At 37.6% G+C, this 14,747-nt stretch overlaps 1 protein-coding gene across 1 annotated transcript in view; it reads right to left on the minus strand.

Moving 5' to 3' along the window:
* The window catches only part of SEMA5A (sema domain, seven thrombospondin repeats (type 1 and type 1-like), transmembrane domain (TM) and short cytoplasmic domain, (semaphorin) 5A), a 222,359-nt gene that overhangs the window by 141,111 nt on the left and 66,501 nt on the right, over positions 1 to 14,747 (minus strand). The window contains exon 4 of the mRNA XM_010571431.1: positions 1,783 to 1,845. Within this exon, the coding sequence (XP_010569733.1) occupies positions 1,783 to 1,845 (63 nt within the window). The remainder of the gene's footprint in view (positions 1 to 1,782; positions 1,846 to 14,747) is intronic.

Consider the following 14,747-nt stretch of genomic DNA (forward strand, 5'->3'; position numbering starts at 1 on the left):
AGATCAGTCACTGCACTGTGATTTTCAGACAAACTGAATGTTATTCTCACAGTTTTAAACTTGGAAAATCACTGTAAAACAGAGGCATAAACTCTTAGTTACACAGTGCATTCCTACCATGATAGTTTCTACTGTATATGCACCTTGATCAATGCAAATTGTCATATTCTATTGTCACCTGAGCATGCTCTCTTCCTTCAGAGTATTGTCATCTCAAGACTAAGGATAAAAGCTTGAGGGATATATTACAAGAACAAGAATAAATCTTCCAGGGAGAAATTACAACTTACAAAATGAAACATTTGCTTAAAGTATGAGGTCCCAAAAGTTCTTTGTTCTCTCTTCACAAACTGACAAGTAACATTGTAGATCAGAACACTTGCTAGATGCTGTTTCTTCCATTAAAACCTTCACACATAACTTGAGTCACCAGAGTTTGTCTACTCAAGTTAGAAAGCTTTAGGTAAAATCTAACCTATTTCTTTTCTCCAGCTATTAATACCTTCTATATACCTAGTAAATCCTGCGCCTTAATACCCAGTGACCAGTAACACTTAAATACATTTCTTACACTAGGATGGAAAGAAAAGGAAAGGAGAAGGACAAAGAAGGCAACACCATTCTTAATGCCTTTTCCCACTACTATAAACTCATTTCTACAGGGAAAGATGTTCCTCCATAAAGACAATCATCTTCCATGCATGAGGCTTTACACTGCACATTCACTACTCTTGCTTTTTTTTCCAAGTAATTATGTCTTTTTCTCTCCTCACGGTATAGCATGTTTCTGAAGTGAGGCCATTCTTCCTCTTTAATCCCAAACAGAAAAGGATAGGCCAAGGGTACACTGCAACATTGTTTTCCAGCACTTAGTAAAAAAAGCTGGAAATGAACTGTTTAATGGAAGAAGGTAAAAAGTCAGTGATTAGATGACTATGCAGAAGAGACTCTTCCTCTACCAGGTGGTATAAGCATTTGGAATATGTTTTTGAAGCTTGGGGGGTTTTTTTGAGTTTTGCACGTTAATAACATATGTTGACATGTCCTACCGAACGTGGGTCCTGAAAGCAAATGTGCTTTTCTGTGGTTATCACTCTTGATGTGTTCTCCCTTTATGTTTTAAGTCAATTAACTTTAAACAGTATAATAATTACAGATAGAGATGGCATGCATTTGTAACTTATTTTATAATTAATTTGATAACTAGCTTCAGCTTAGGACAGCCACTAAAGAATACAGCATCCGCATTGCACTTACCTGTGCTGAATAAAAGAAATTGTAGTTGGCCCGATAAGGAATCGGTTCTGAATACTAAAATTACATCAAGTCCCATGTCTAAAAAGTCAGTGAATTTCGTATTATTTTCTTCATAGTGCCAGTAGATATGAAATATAAATGTTCCTAAAATTGCATCTAATACACAGGGAAATAAATTGAGGATTTTACAAAGTAATTACACAGTTATTCGGGATTTACAGCACTGAAAATGAAGTGAGAGTACAGCCCATTACATATGACATGTTGTAGAGTCAAAACAGTAAATTGTTGGAAACTAAAGTTCTTGATCATTTCAGAAAAGAAACACGTGACTGTACCTCTCACCCCACACTCCCTATATTGTTTTTTATTCCTTTACTTATACATCAGTGTCAGACTCCTCTTCTACAGTTCTCTTTGGAAAGTGAGACACTAAAAATGCATAAGGTAGAGATTTATACACTGAATTACACCTGCTATTAGCACATAAATATTATTAAAGCAGAACAGCTGCCTCTTGCTTACCTTTGATTTGCCTTTACTGTAACAGGCTCTTTTAGTAGCTTCATCACATTGCCATTCCACTGCCTGCAACCAACAGGAATCAGTTAGAAATGCAGGGAACACAGAAATATAAACCTCAGAGCTATCTAAGCCCAAGCTTGAGATATGTGCTTCAGGCCTACTGATGATTAGCTGTGGGTGATTCTATCCATAATCGCCTTACAAGCTTTTTCTCCTTAGAAATGTAGTTTTGCTGCTGATGGTTTTTCAGTGTCTTAATCCAAGCGCAGCTGGCCATCCCCATGATTCACGGTACCTACCGCTACAGGAGAAATAACCACAATCCCATTTGATGCTGTTTAGCCACTTTGTCACGACCGTTATGAAGGTAAGCAGTTCGAACACAGAGAAAGGCTGACCCTCTCTCCCCAGCATCACCACAGACCCGAGGTCAGCTCTGCTGAGAGACCTTGCGCCGCAGGAAGAGGTGCCCCGTTCTTGATTTTGCAGTATTTATCTCAAGCATTGAATGGAGATTTTAGTTTCTCAGGGTATGACTGCAGCACTAACCAGAAGCACTAAAACATCCATTCAGAGAAAGGAGCAATGGGCAGACACATACAAGACAACAGTGAAATGGAGCACTGCAAAGCAGAAGCAATTTATCCTCATTTTTGAGCTGTCTCTCTGCTTCAACAGATTTATGCCAGGACTGTAACGCCTAGTCTGCATTACTACAGTTTCACTGCATGAGTTAACTCCAATTATTTCCATATTTAACATTCAACAGCTATGACTTACAAATGCTGTTGTTCAATGGAGCAGGTCGTATGCTTGGTGTTTATGTGCCAATCCATGTACATATTTGAATGCCTGTATATGCTGTGTAGTCAGCGTGCATTTTAAATCACTCTGTATTCTTTCACCTCGACAGTGCACATCCATGTGATCTTTAGATAAAAATGCCACAAAGCACTATACATTTTATCAGGAAGAATTGAGATTTCTAAACTAACCACTGCCGCTTAATTACTGAAACCGCAGCTTTTTCATTTTTATTTACCAGGAAATAATGAAAGACCGTTCATTCAGATTTAATATAGGTAATTTTTTGTACCTGTTTTTTTTTAGTGGAGACTATATTAATAGTAAGTAGATGCTATAATTAATAAAAATAATAGTGTGAAACCCTATTTAAACTAAAGGGGAAAATGCTTTCAGAGTATACTATGCAGTACTCTTTGATTTGTCTTTCAACAAGCCCAAGAATAAGCTTTGTCATTTCAGGGGAAAAAAAAGACTTATCAAAACTAATGCCATTACTTCTCTTTCTCCATCCCAAACCTTCTCATCTACAGTTTGCCTTTGCATATTAATGACTACAGCATATTGGGGAATATATTGAAAACTTCTGGAAGAATCCACTTGTGAATGACCCTAGCATTTATAACAAACTGTATCTAGCAGCAGGAAAGAAATCTCATACTGAGATAAAAAAACAGCAATGTGTTAGACAAAAAAAGCAGCAATGACTTAACTCTTTTGAATCTTTAATACAAAAAGCAATTTACATCCATAATGGAGGTTGCAGTACAAAAGACTCCTCTTGGATGACCTATTTAAGTTCCTCATCGATCCATTAGGACACCCCAAACCTATATGTTATATGGCACTAAATACAAGTATCTGATACTGCACATATTATCTCTAAACACCAAAAATGTCAAATGCCTGGAGAAATGCAGGCATTACCAGTAGGAGGACAGAGTAGAAAGATTTACTGGAATACAAGTGCTTATAAGGAAGGTTTGAAGGAAAGTTCTTGCCAAAACTGAACCGAGAAGAATATGTCAGGCATGAACAGCAGGAAGTAAGAAGACAGAAAGGCTGGATTAAGGATAAAATGTTTATCAAGAAATCAATTTTCAGTGACAAAATACCCAGCTTTCAATTGGTTCTAAGTCCATGGTAAAAGAGTAGTTTGAAGGAGAAAGATGTGAAATGCAAAAATGACACAATGTCACAAATCAAGCAAATTAAGAACATTTTTCAGGCAGTGAAAGTTTTGGAAAAGAAAATCAACAGACTTTGGAGATACGAAATTCAGAAGCCAAGTGACAGTCCTTCAAGCTTTCCACAAAATCAGAGAAAAGCATACAACGCATCTCTGCAAGCAGGTCACGGCTGGAGAGAATCTGGGAGCTCCAAGCGCGTAATAATGCAAGTAACATTTAGGACAAGTCAGGCAGAAGCTTTATGAACTCTGATCATAGTGAGAGAACATTGGGACAGCATCTCCCCCCTGCTCCCCTGTTCTCTGCCAAGTGATCCCAGAGACCCAGCCTATATACAGTTTCAGAATAAAGGAAGAGGTGAAAAAACCCAATCATTTCAATGTTAGCAAAGCCAGGTATCCGTCCCTGGAGGAATGGACTCCTTAAGCAGCTTGCTAACTGCCACACTTCTAAGAAGGAATCAAACAGTAAATAATGTGACAATATAGAGGTATGGCTCTTGGTGGAGCCCGTAGGAGTGGCAGACCCAATATTACCTCAGCTCAGAAGTGCTGATTTGGAAACAATCACAGGCTGTTAGCTTTTAGTCAGATGTTCTTTTAGTTAGGATAAATGTCTTGGCTAGACTTCTCAAATCTTAAACATTAATAGTTTTACCACCACGTCACAAAACCACTAATACCATTATTAGCATAACTGAAAATAAACTTTCTTCTCTTTCTTTGACATCCACAAAATGCATAGATTTAAATAAAGGTATTAAATATTAAAACATTATGTAATATTTCTGGATACCATAATTAACAGCACATACAAGAACCCGAACAGAATAAACTACTGCAACTATATATAAACACATATGCTTGCGAGCTAACCAACTGGCAAACTCTCCGGGAAAACCGTGTTCATGACAACATATGCCAAAGGAGTAATACTGTCTGGACAAGAAATAAGTGCAGACACACTGGTGACAAAGCTAAGTGCCATCTTTGAAGTCAAGTGTACTTATAGCCCTCTAGCCCTGGGTTCCGCTGCTGGAGGAGACAATAACAGAGCAGGCTGCAAATGCAGTGTATTACACAGGCACCTGTGGAAAGCTGAGTAGTTCAAAGTGTTCTGCTTTGGTCCCTAAGGCTCCCACACGGTTCAGTAATGCATACCTACGTCCTATTGCTGATTAACCAAAAAGAGCAGGTATAGCCAAACCTTTCTATATAGAGCTATTTTTTTTTTCTTCTTATCTTCAGGAAATTTGGGGGAGTTTCCCACAAGATGGAAGTTCAGATGTTCAACACAGCCTACGGGTAATATACAGGGGGAAGACAGGTGGAAAACTCTTCAAGTTAAATGTCATTTCAATGTGGAAAAAAAGAGGAGAAAAATGAGTTCTGAATCTTCAGCACATAAAGACAAAACAAAATGTCCCAAAAGAATAACAACAAGTGTTTTTTGTCAGTAGAAGATTAAGACTTTAAAGTTTTAATTCTGAAAGACCGGACACACACATAAAGATTGTGTTATTTCTGAAAGGAAGTGCAAAACCAGGTTTACTTAAAGATGTTACTATTATCCACTGCTTCCATTAAATTGACATATCCTCCTGCTTGACGCTGTTTGCTAATATTTCCATGAAGTTCAGATGAGCGACACAAAAATGGTATGCATACCGTGTTGGATATTTGATTCACTATGAAGGCCTACACAGCTAAAGTTTATCCTGTTAGGATCTTTTCATTCCCACATTTCTTCATAAGAAGCTCCAATTTTCACAAGGCAAAATACCATCTTCAGCATTCTGTGTGCTGTTTTTAATTAATATTATAATTCTACTAAGGCTGGCAACAAAATTCCTTGAACCAAATTATAGACACTCAAGTTTGTTCCCCCTGAGGAAAGAGGAAACAGGGACTTTGAATGTTAGTGCGAGAGAAAATAAGGATGGGTAGGACATCAGTGACTGCTACGCACCTCCACAAAGAACGTAGCTACATAGGTTAAGGAGTAGGGTTTAAGGTAGCACATCAGTCTGTTCCTGATAGTAAGCTGACACTATATACAGCTTCATGGCTTTTATAAATCCTGCTAGCAATATGGTCTTTTAAGCACCTCTATAAATTTAATGCCTCGGCTAAGTTTGTTTCTAATTTCCCAATCCTCAGCATAACTACATTCTAGTAGACATAAGTAAATCTTAATTATGTCACCAGTCACCAGTAGAGCAGTGCAAAATGTTTGCAGTGAGATTTTTAGCCCTATGGCAGTCAGTGTGGCCACCTCTAAAGGCTAAATTTGACAGGTACAACTTGAACTTGACCTAGTGTAGTCTGACGAGGAAGTCACAGTGCACTTTTGAACACAAGCTGTTTTCTCCTGTTAAAAAAAAAATACATACACTGCAAAGCTCTGCACATATTTGACATAAAATCAGACTGAACAGAAACAAGGCTTCGGTGCACACTTAAAGTTTGAACTCAAGTTTCGAACTGATGTCAGGCATCTTTTAGTAAAAACTCCATTGTAAATAACTATATCAGTGTTTTAAACATTAAATCACTGATGTTTGTAAAGTGCTTCAAAAACTTCAGATTAAATCTCTCCTGGCATTTTCAAGGGGTAGTAGGAAGGAGAGAAATTCCAGCCAGAGAAGAAACAAATTCCAACTCAAGCTACATAATAAAACTATTATCTTCAAAATTAAGAAAAATATAGATCCAACACCCATCTATGTTAAGTTAAAAATTACAGTATCAAAATTAATCATATGTTTTGGAACAACAAATATATTTCAGTAACTTCTCTGTTTGGATGAATGATAAGAGCTTAAAAGTTGCTTAAAAGTTAAACTACTGTGTCTTCAGCAGGCAAAGTAAATAAATGCAAAGAAATTAGCTCCAATGGAAACCAAAAGAAAATCTTCAATCTAAAGTGATTTATCCAAATACCTTAGAAGAACACTAAAAGAGAATCATGGGAAGTGTAGAAGCAGCAAACAATGTTCACTTGTTCCTCCCATTTAAGAAATAACTGTCAAGAGGTTCTCTTCATGCCCAACATGCAGTAACAAAGTAAGTCCCCCGGGAAGACATCTGGAGGTCCCTTCTAACCTAAATTATTCTGTGATTTTCCACAAAAATTACAAAATACAAAAGGGAAGAAAAACCCCAAACCCTAAGTAATTAACTTTAATATACGCCCTTTCTACAATTATAACTTTAATCAGTAAATGCAGACAGGAAATTTGAAATTGGAACACAATCAAGAAAGGACTGGTCAATTAGAATGTGTTAGGCGAGATAGGTATTAGTTGTACTTACAGGTCAACAAAACCCACGTGGTTTTCACCTGCAGTGGAAGCTGCACACGGAACTGAGTCCAATCAGATCTCCTGGGAGAACTACGCTCCTATGGCTACACAGATACTCATAGCATATACATGTAGCCAGGTACACATTTATATTTATTTTTATATATGAACTTCTCTGGAGTGCAGAAACAGAATGTACTATTACATTTCATAGAGAAAGAAGTTAATTAGTCAAGAACCAAGAAATGAACAGAACAGTATTCCAGACAGATGGTCCAGCACTTCTTAGGCAGATGGCTCTGCTAATTAGATACTGGCAAAAATAACATTAAAGAAGATGGTTTAATTACACAATGCCAAAAATTAACAACTACATGATATTTCCTTTTTTCTTTTTCATTATCTGCTTGCTTTCATCTCTTATATCATGTATTTAAACAATACTCTGGGGAGTTGGGGTATAATGGCAATAACCATAATAATATATGTCAACAAACATGAGTAATATCGCCTTATTGTTCACATCAGTCCAGCAAAGGAATAGCTTCAAAATGTTGTGACTTGTTTGGTGGGGGTGTCTTGCAGCCTGCCTAATTAGCTCTCAATGAACATGTATGCTGGAGTCCAAAAGCTGAGTGTAAAGAGGCCATAAAGAAAGTGTCAGGATCATAAATGCAAAGAAAGAACGTAGCCACAGAGAAGTATACCAGCAAGGCATTAGCAGCAAATTAGCAGCCACAGAGTTAGTGGTGGTTTTGATGGTTACCAGAAATTTTAAGGCGTGCTTTGGTATAATGACATCCTTGCTTCCAGCAAATATGTAAAGTCACTTAAGGAAGATTTATACCTCTCTGTACTTCAGAGGAACCATTTTCCTTGCTTTCCCCAGAATTGTGACCCCTCATCCTCACAGCCTTTATTGCTGGAGCTGCCTACCTTGCCAACAGGCTCCTGACAAACAGTCAACATCGTGATCATCCTCTGTGGGAAAAACTAGAGTAAAATATTAAAAAGGGACTTCCCTTTAACACAGCTTTCCCTTTCGGCTCACCAAAAAGGAAAAGCTGGTTTCTGGGGACTAAAGGCATCCTGGTTAGGCTTTCATATGAAGTGATAGGCCAGCAGCTCATACAGAAAGTTCAACACCGTATGGACAACTTTACTAATTGGCTACAATCACTGCAGTATCTTGCCACCAATTACCACATGTAACAGCCCATTCTCCTGGGAATAACATTACATATGTTTTCATTTGTTCAGAACCAGCATTTACTGTTCATCCACAGTTAGAAAATCACGGTTTCTTATAAAGTAAGCAATGTGATATATATGAAAATAAACATCAAATCATGCTCGAATTTTCCAGGGTTTGGAATTCAATAAGAACTGAGATCCCTTGATAGATATATAATTTCATACTTTAACCAAGTAATATATGAAGCTTCATATGGCTTCAAGGAGCTGATGTCAATTTAATTTTATTTCAAATGTACTGGCCTGGAGTATATAAAAAAAGTGAGGAGAGAAGTACATACCCTGCCAATTCTTGAAGTAGCCAAAGTTTTAATTAGCTTATTTTATTGACTATGCAAATAAATAGTTGTTGAAAATTGTCAGAATTAACATGATAAAATTAAAAGTTAAGCATATTAGAGAAGAATTTAGAGTTACTAAGACTTTCACAAACCCTCAGTGTTGGGCTACTCCACTGACTTTAATGACACGAGACTCTGCCCAAGACTGAACTTTCACAAATGCCACCTACCCATCCACCTGTGCATTCCCCTCTGTCTTCTGCAAAGATATCTAAATATCACAAAAAATCCATTTGGTTTATATTTAACAGAGACAGGTTTACAGAAGAAATTGACGTTCCTAACCTGGAAGTTAGCAACTCAAAACTTGAGTATGTTCAGAGCTAGAGTTTTTAGTCCTGCCCCCAGAGAGTTATTCAAAAACCCAAAACTATCACACCGTGACTTTCAAAGTTTTGAACGTTCCAATCTGGCGTTTTGAGGCTTTTACAGTTTTTATGGACATTTAAAAACTGAATGCAGGATTGTGCTGAAGGGGTAAAACAACAAAATGTTCTTGCATTACCAAACTTGGCAGCCATTCAGCAGGTAGGAATGGGATTTCATAACGTATTTTTAATGCACATTCTGAAATTATACTGCATATAGTAAATATAATGTATTGAATAAATTACATGTGAATCCTTTAAGATTTAACATCTGTGTTAGCACACTGAGTTTTAAAGTGTTTCCTGCTTTTTGGCAAATAACATTGATTTTAGTAGGCTCCAAGACCTTTTGAAAGCAACATTTCATTTTATATTTTTTACAAATAGCGTTTTAAACTTTTACGTGCTGACGAGGACTGTCAGGATTCTCTTTATTTCAAGGAAGGGAAAGGTATTGCAATGTAATTTCATACTCCCCAACCCCCTAGGTTAAATAACAGAGTAAGTGGAAAAAAGATGCCCCTAGCACCAGAGTGCCACAAAATGTTTGTCTGGACCTTGAGCATAGGCAAGCGGAAGTTTATTTTCCTGTACACCTGCTCATTGCTGCTAAGAAATACGGAAATAGGAAGGAAGCGGCGGCACCGGGATGTGGACCATCTTGCCTCGTGCTCACTCACTGTTCAAGACAGCCACGCTGGCATAGTATGCAGAATTGAAGCAGCAGCGCAGCAATCAGCCCTCCTTACCTTCCACAACCACAGACAGTCAAGGAAGGTATGACACTTCAGAAGACTTTGTGCAAATCAAAAACCTTCCTGAAATAATTTCTGAAAGGCATAGCCAACACACTGTATCTTGCCCCTGGGATGTCAGAGACAGCTGTATTACAGCTTCCAGATATGAGCTCACAAAATCAGATGAACCCGAGAGATACGGTGGAGGACGAAATTTATAACACCTTCTATGTCATACTGAATAACTGAGACTACAAAAAAAAAAAAAAAGCTTTGTATTTCTATATGTACATATATAATTTTGTACATCATGTCTCATTAGGAACAGAATAATAATTTTATCATTTCCATTTGTCTTTTTTACTTATTTATTCAAATAGTTTTGCCATTAGGCTTTGGTGATGGCAGGCTTGATTCTGTTAATAGTAATACCTGTCTATCACTCTAGAGAAAATACTACAGTGACTTCACAATAATAGAAATATTTTGAGAAGTTAGTCTAAAAATGGCATCTTACAAGAGAGCAGAGAGACAAAAATTGATGAAGGAACTTTAACATATATATTTTTCCATTAATTATGTGTCCAAATCAAGGTAAGAAGATTTTAGACAGATGAAAGCAGAGAGAAAGTAGAATGCTAACAACAGGAGAAATGTAAAAAGCACCAATTTATGCTGCTTGTCCAGTGAAAAGCCAGTGAAGAAATAAATGGTTCAACAGCAAAGGGACACATACATGAGATCTTCTACATCCTTCTAATTAAATTAATTGACCAGAAAGGTGATTATGGAAAATCAAGATTAAGTTTTCTTCTTTCCATTTAAGGATAACAGGTATATAAGACATTTAGAAAGTGGATGGGGCAAAATGGAACACAATAAGAAAAACACCACCAAATTTCCAAAGACTTGGCAATGGGATTGACGGCAGCATGACTGACAGTTCACTCAGGGAAAGAAGAAACAAAGTAATTTCTGTTTTTGTTATGTTTACTCTAAAATAATTGGATTTAATTCGAGAAACACTAAGATAGTCTGAGACACAAAATAGCAAGAATGTGGAGAAGAATAAGAAGAGGGACATAAATGAGTGTCATCAACACATAGATAATATTGTGAGCTGCGGAGACAGGCAAAAAAAGAACAGCAGACTGAGGAAAAATTCTCATTAAACACAAAGAGCAAAAGATGCTTATTAAAACAGGAAAGCTTGAACCTATAGCTACTAGGAAAATCACTGGAGCATAGCTGCACTGTTTAATTATACAGAAATCAAGGGTGAGAAAGACAAACAGGAGCATCAGGACTAAGGAGAGTATCTGCTCAGAATATGAAAAAGTCTTCAAGAGAACATCCAATTGCAGTGGAAGGAGCAGTGGGAACAAGGAGGCCCATAATGCAACTTTAAATCACAATTTCATTGTGAAGATTTGAGATAATTGTGAGGCTATGAAAAAGCCTGAATGTTAGTTCATTTTTCTTTTTTTGACACAAGTGAATGGTCTGGAGCAATGTCAATGATGTATGGAGCTTTTCACCTCCAGGTTATGTGTTAAATATCATTCAAGTTATTAATTAGTGGAGGTCAGTGACATCTGGCAACCTAGTATTAGCTAGGTGAAATGAGGGGGGCATTTCTATCCAATTTCTAAATTGTCTAAAAGACAAACATTCATGAGTCATAATTGGCCATTTCTGCAGAGACAACAGAACAGCTGCTTAGAGGGAAAATGTAGCCCTGTTATATATAAAGGTGTTTACCTCATTCCACATTGACAAGGAATCTTGGAAAAGCAGAGTCATGGAAACAATCATCATCATCGTATCTTAACAATTCATCTCCAACTTTTCCCCTCATATATCCCTCCCTGCTAACCTCATATTTCAGCAGACAGCTGTAGGAAGCTCCACTCAACCTTTAGACTTGGAACACTTAAGGGTTGAGAAAGTATCTCCTAAATTTCAGTGACACGCAGAAATTTTAGTAACTATCTCGCACAGGGAGCCCAAATCAAAGAAATTTATTTCTGAACCAGCTGTGTGATATTCTCCTCCTCCTCCTCCTCCTGTAACCTCTTTTCCATTTTTATTGGTTTAGAGATCCTTTGATTGCTACATTGGAAGAACAATATTGTACTTTGGTTTTTTTCTCCCAGAAGCTGAAAGCTCAGTGGAGGTAGCTATAAAAACATGATAAATAAAGCTCATTCAGCAGGATGCCCAGTGCAACTGTTAATAAGGCACTTCTCTGTAGCCATGGGGCTCTTAATTCTTTTTGCAGATATCATCAGCTTTCCCCCATCAAATTATACCTTATTAACAATTTGTCCCCTGATGTGTATGTTATAGCTCTTAGCTTTTTAACAGTAGTTTATACTGGATACTAGTTTAGCACTATAAATAGAAAGTAAAAAACCCCTTTTTTATTACTAGGAATTATTTCTTTAAAAAATCTCCTGCGCTTTTTCTGCCGAAGTGAGTCCTTTGATGTCAGTGTTTCAAATCCCAGAGCTTTTACTATAGCAAAACACTCCAAAATCAAAGGGAGTTTTGTCTAAGAAGAACAGAAGAAAGGCTAAGAATCGTAAACATTTGCAATATTCACTATAGACAACTTCTGCACAGTAGCTTGAAATAGGAACCCCCTTTAGCATATGCCTGGAGTACGGAAGAGCTTTAGAATTAGACCAAAGTCCATTCATTTATAGCTCTTACTTTCCTGTGAATAGTGAAATAGGTTTGAAACTCAGATCAGGCTATTCTGAGGGCACCTCTACAAAGCTGCAGAGTCAGAAAGCTCCAAAAACTCAAAAATAATTTCTAGAGTAATGTATATCAAAATAAAGATTTCTCAGTATTCTTGAGTGAAAAAATAAAGGATAAAGGATAATTTGTCTCTCTGTTAAAAAAAAAAAAAAGAAAAAAACCACACAAAAAAAAAAACCCAAACCCAACTTCATAGGAAAACCACCGCTGGATTTGTATCTGCCTTGAAGTGCAGGGAGGAATATGTTTTAATTTAAAACAATTCAATGGCACAAATATTTGCTTAGCATTTCTCCACAATATTCAGTGTGATGCACAGTTAAGAAGCTCTAGGTATTAAGAGCAGCAGAATCAAAATTCACAGAGTTCAAGAAATAAGACTTGTTGTGCTTTTGAAAGATACTGTGAGATTTTAATAGCATCATTCTGAATAGTCTGTCAGTCTCCTTGCAGATTCTGTAACCTCTCCTTGCAGTGGAGGTTTTTTTCCAATGGAAAATGCCTACTGAAATTTTTCAGCGCCTACTGAAACTACCCAGTTCTTTTACCCAGATTCAAGGAACACACAAAAACTCACAGAGAGCCCAAGACTCATGGTAAAGCTTGCGTCTACAGACATGTTTGTTTCACTCTGAAAACAGAATGACTACAAATCAAAAAGAGTTGGGGGGGGGGGGGGGAAAGATGTCTTAAAGAACAAAGATTTAAAGAAGAAGAGGGAACTCATATTTAAAATGAATCAGCAATGCACATGCAAGCAAGGCTATTGCCTCCTCAGGAAAGATATTTGAGGTCTAAACTCAGACAGAACCAAGGAAAACTTTCCTGTAATAACTTTTCTTGAAGTACACTTCAGCCCTCAATGTTCAACTCTTTCCCAGCACACAGACTCTTATACTGCCTGGGATTTTTGAGGAGAGAATAAGGCTTTACCTAAAGTTACCTGCAGGACTAGGGTCTGAGTCTATGTTAAAGGAAAGAGAGGAATACCCACACTTTAGCTTTACAATACACAAACTATCCTACAAAAAGGAGCAGGCACATCAGTGACTCTTGCTTGCTCTGTGTGGCAAATGAAATAGCGTGATCCTCATTTTTAAAAGCCGGGTAGAGACATCCTTTTGGCCTGCATGTTAGCTGTGACTGAGACTCTACATAACCAATTCCTCAAGCAGAAGAACTTCACATCAGTAACACAGGATAGGTCCTGTCTCACTGCCAGATCTTTTCAAGGACAATGCCCACATAACTTTTCAAATGGACTAAAACAATGGATTCTTCCCTAGCCACGTTCTTTGAAATAGCACTGGATAATTTCCGGCAAAGTTCATCCAGGCTATCAGTATTCCATGTTAATCATGGTGCTCTGAATTCAGATACTTTTAATATTATTTCTAATCTGTGAGTTACTGGAGAAAGCGGGACGGAAAGAAGAGTGTGTATATACTTAAAAACCATGCTAGGATGTAGGCACCGTGGCTGGCCGCCAGATGCCCAACCAGCTGCTTTCTCATAAATTCAATTTGTTACCATCCTACTCTATTTTTAAGTGGCGAGAAACAAAGACAAATCTAAACCACTTCCCCATTACCACCACCTTTTCACAGGACGACCTTCATCCCTTTGCTCCAGACTCCTCCACCTCCTCCCCAGCAGCAGTGCAGGGGTGAGGAACGGGGGCTGCGGTCAGCCAGAATGGCCCCCCTCTGCCGCTCCTGCCTCCTCACACTTGTCCCTGCTCTGAACAACACTCACAGCTAGAGACCCTTTTTTTTTAATCCAAAGTGATTTTGAAAGTTGCAGCTCTGTGAGAAAGCAGTTCCAGTTAGTCCCACAAAATCTATACTATAGCGAGATGTGGCAGAGAGATTTCAATGTGAGTTGCATGCAAGCACCAGCCACTCCACTGAGAAAGAGAAGCAACAAAAAACCCCAAAACTTGAATATCATGCCACTGTATTGGCATTATGGAATTATTACATGGGTGTATATATTACAGAGATACGTTATATGTATGTAAATATAAAAATCGTGGGGGTTTTATTATGCAATTATTATATGTGTGTTTGTCAATTTTTTGCTTTGATTCTGCACTTTTTTTGGTAATAGTTTGCACACCACCCTCTTCAAATCACCTAAAATCCAATGTGAATATCTTCATTCATGATGCTCTCCATTTACCAGAAATCAGTCCGGGGGGG

Source organism: Haliaeetus leucocephalus, unplaced genomic scaffold, assembly GCF_000737465.1.
Source record: "Haliaeetus leucocephalus isolate CR32 unplaced genomic scaffold, Haliaeetus_leucocephalus-4.0 Scaffold328, whole genome shotgun sequence".
NCBI classification, from domain to species: domain Eukaryota; kingdom Metazoa; phylum Chordata; class Aves; order Accipitriformes; family Accipitridae; genus Haliaeetus; species Haliaeetus leucocephalus.